The following is a 1,324-nucleotide window of genomic DNA, read 5'->3' as shown; positions in this document are numbered from 1 at the left end:
TAGACTAGCAAACAACCGATACAAGGTTGTCTTGTTAAATGCTAGTAACTAGTTTTCTGCTCGCAAACATATGTCCTGACTTCCTTTTGGCCTAACACACACCCCTTTCATGTTGGTACAGTCTGATTGTTGCCAGTCAAGATGATGTCACGAAAACAGACAACTTACAGGACAAGTGAGATTTTGTTTTTGTGAATTCAAAAAGAAGAAACTCTATTGTATTATTTTGTACACAGAATTCGCTTTCGTAAAATCTTATAGAATCATTTAGTGTGTATGTCATGATCAGTACTTAGTATAGGTATTAATAACTTGATAACTATACAGAATTCGAAGTTTCAAATTTGATCTGCTGGCAATCTCGTAATGCGAAATTTGAAGTATTGTCCACTTTTCTTTCTTCACCGATTGAGACACACAATGTATTCGGAATAAATTTTCCAGGTTTGATTTTATTCGGTCAATTCGCTTGAATATAGATTGACACACCCAAAAAACACTTAAAAATATTAGGTGTGGTCATAAAATAGGACATCAAGCAATGGTTGGAAATTCTTACTATGTTTTTTTTTTAGTTCAACGGTAGTCTAAACTTATTCAACATCTGTTTCATAAGATTTTAAAAAGGATCCCTAAGGTTTTAGACAAATGTAAAGGTGGAAAAACCGGCTATTGGCCATTGGCCTGTAAATTTCTTGTATGCAATGAGACCAGTCTATTTGGTATAAGCGAAAAGGGGTGGCTGAAACTTTTAAAAATACACCATGGCTCTCAGCAAAGTCTTCAAATACAGCAAAGAAACGCACTTCGGGAAACATGCGACGTATTGTAGGTTGGGTACGTTTTTAAGGTCTGAATCGTTGTCTGTGTACGTTTTTTAACAGAAGGATAGTGTTGCACACCCCCTAAAAGTGGTACGGCCATAATTACACCTGTCAAAACGCTATTACGACAACAGGTCTCTCCAATTAAGATCCAGTCGTCGAGTCGACAACGTACGAGAGGGACATCCGTAAATTGTTCAATTTTCTGAGACTTCTATTCCCGAAGCACTAAGAAGACAGAAGGATGGCTAGTTCATCGATGTTCCTTGGAGTACTTCTTATGGCAGGTAAGTTATCAGGTGCCAATTTCTTGCAACGATCTAAGATAGAACGTTTCTTCGCAGTAGCCTCCATAGCATGCCAAAAACTGTGGGTTTGGGGGGTCTTCAGGGTCTTTGGGAGCTTTTATGTGCTATTTTCTGATTGCATATAGACAACATAGCCGGCCTGGTTGAATTACCCCCGTTTTTTAACTGGGCTAATCAGAAAACAGCCGAAGA

The 1,324-nt window shown here is 38.2% G+C and overlaps 1 protein-coding gene across 1 annotated transcript in view; it reads left to right on the top strand.

Moving 5' to 3' along the window:
* The first annotated feature begins 958 nt into the window (after nucleotides 1-958).
* Nucleotides 959-1,324, top strand: part of LOC109486580 — an 11,674-nt gene continuing 11,308 nt past the window's right edge. The window contains exon 1 of the mRNA XM_019790433.1: nucleotides 959-1,111. Within this exon, the coding sequence (XP_019645992.1) occupies nucleotides 1,069-1,111 (43 nt within the window). The 5' untranslated portion in view covers nucleotides 959-1,068. The remainder of the gene's footprint in view (nucleotides 1,112-1,324) is intronic.

This window comes from Branchiostoma belcheri, unplaced genomic scaffold (assembly GCF_001625305.1).
Source record: "Branchiostoma belcheri isolate BF01 breed outbred unplaced genomic scaffold, Haploidv18h27 scaffold81, whole genome shotgun sequence".
NCBI lineage: Eukaryota > Metazoa > Chordata > Leptocardii > Amphioxiformes > Branchiostomatidae > Branchiostoma > Branchiostoma belcheri.
This window is presented reverse-complemented; position numbering and strand designations above follow the sequence as displayed.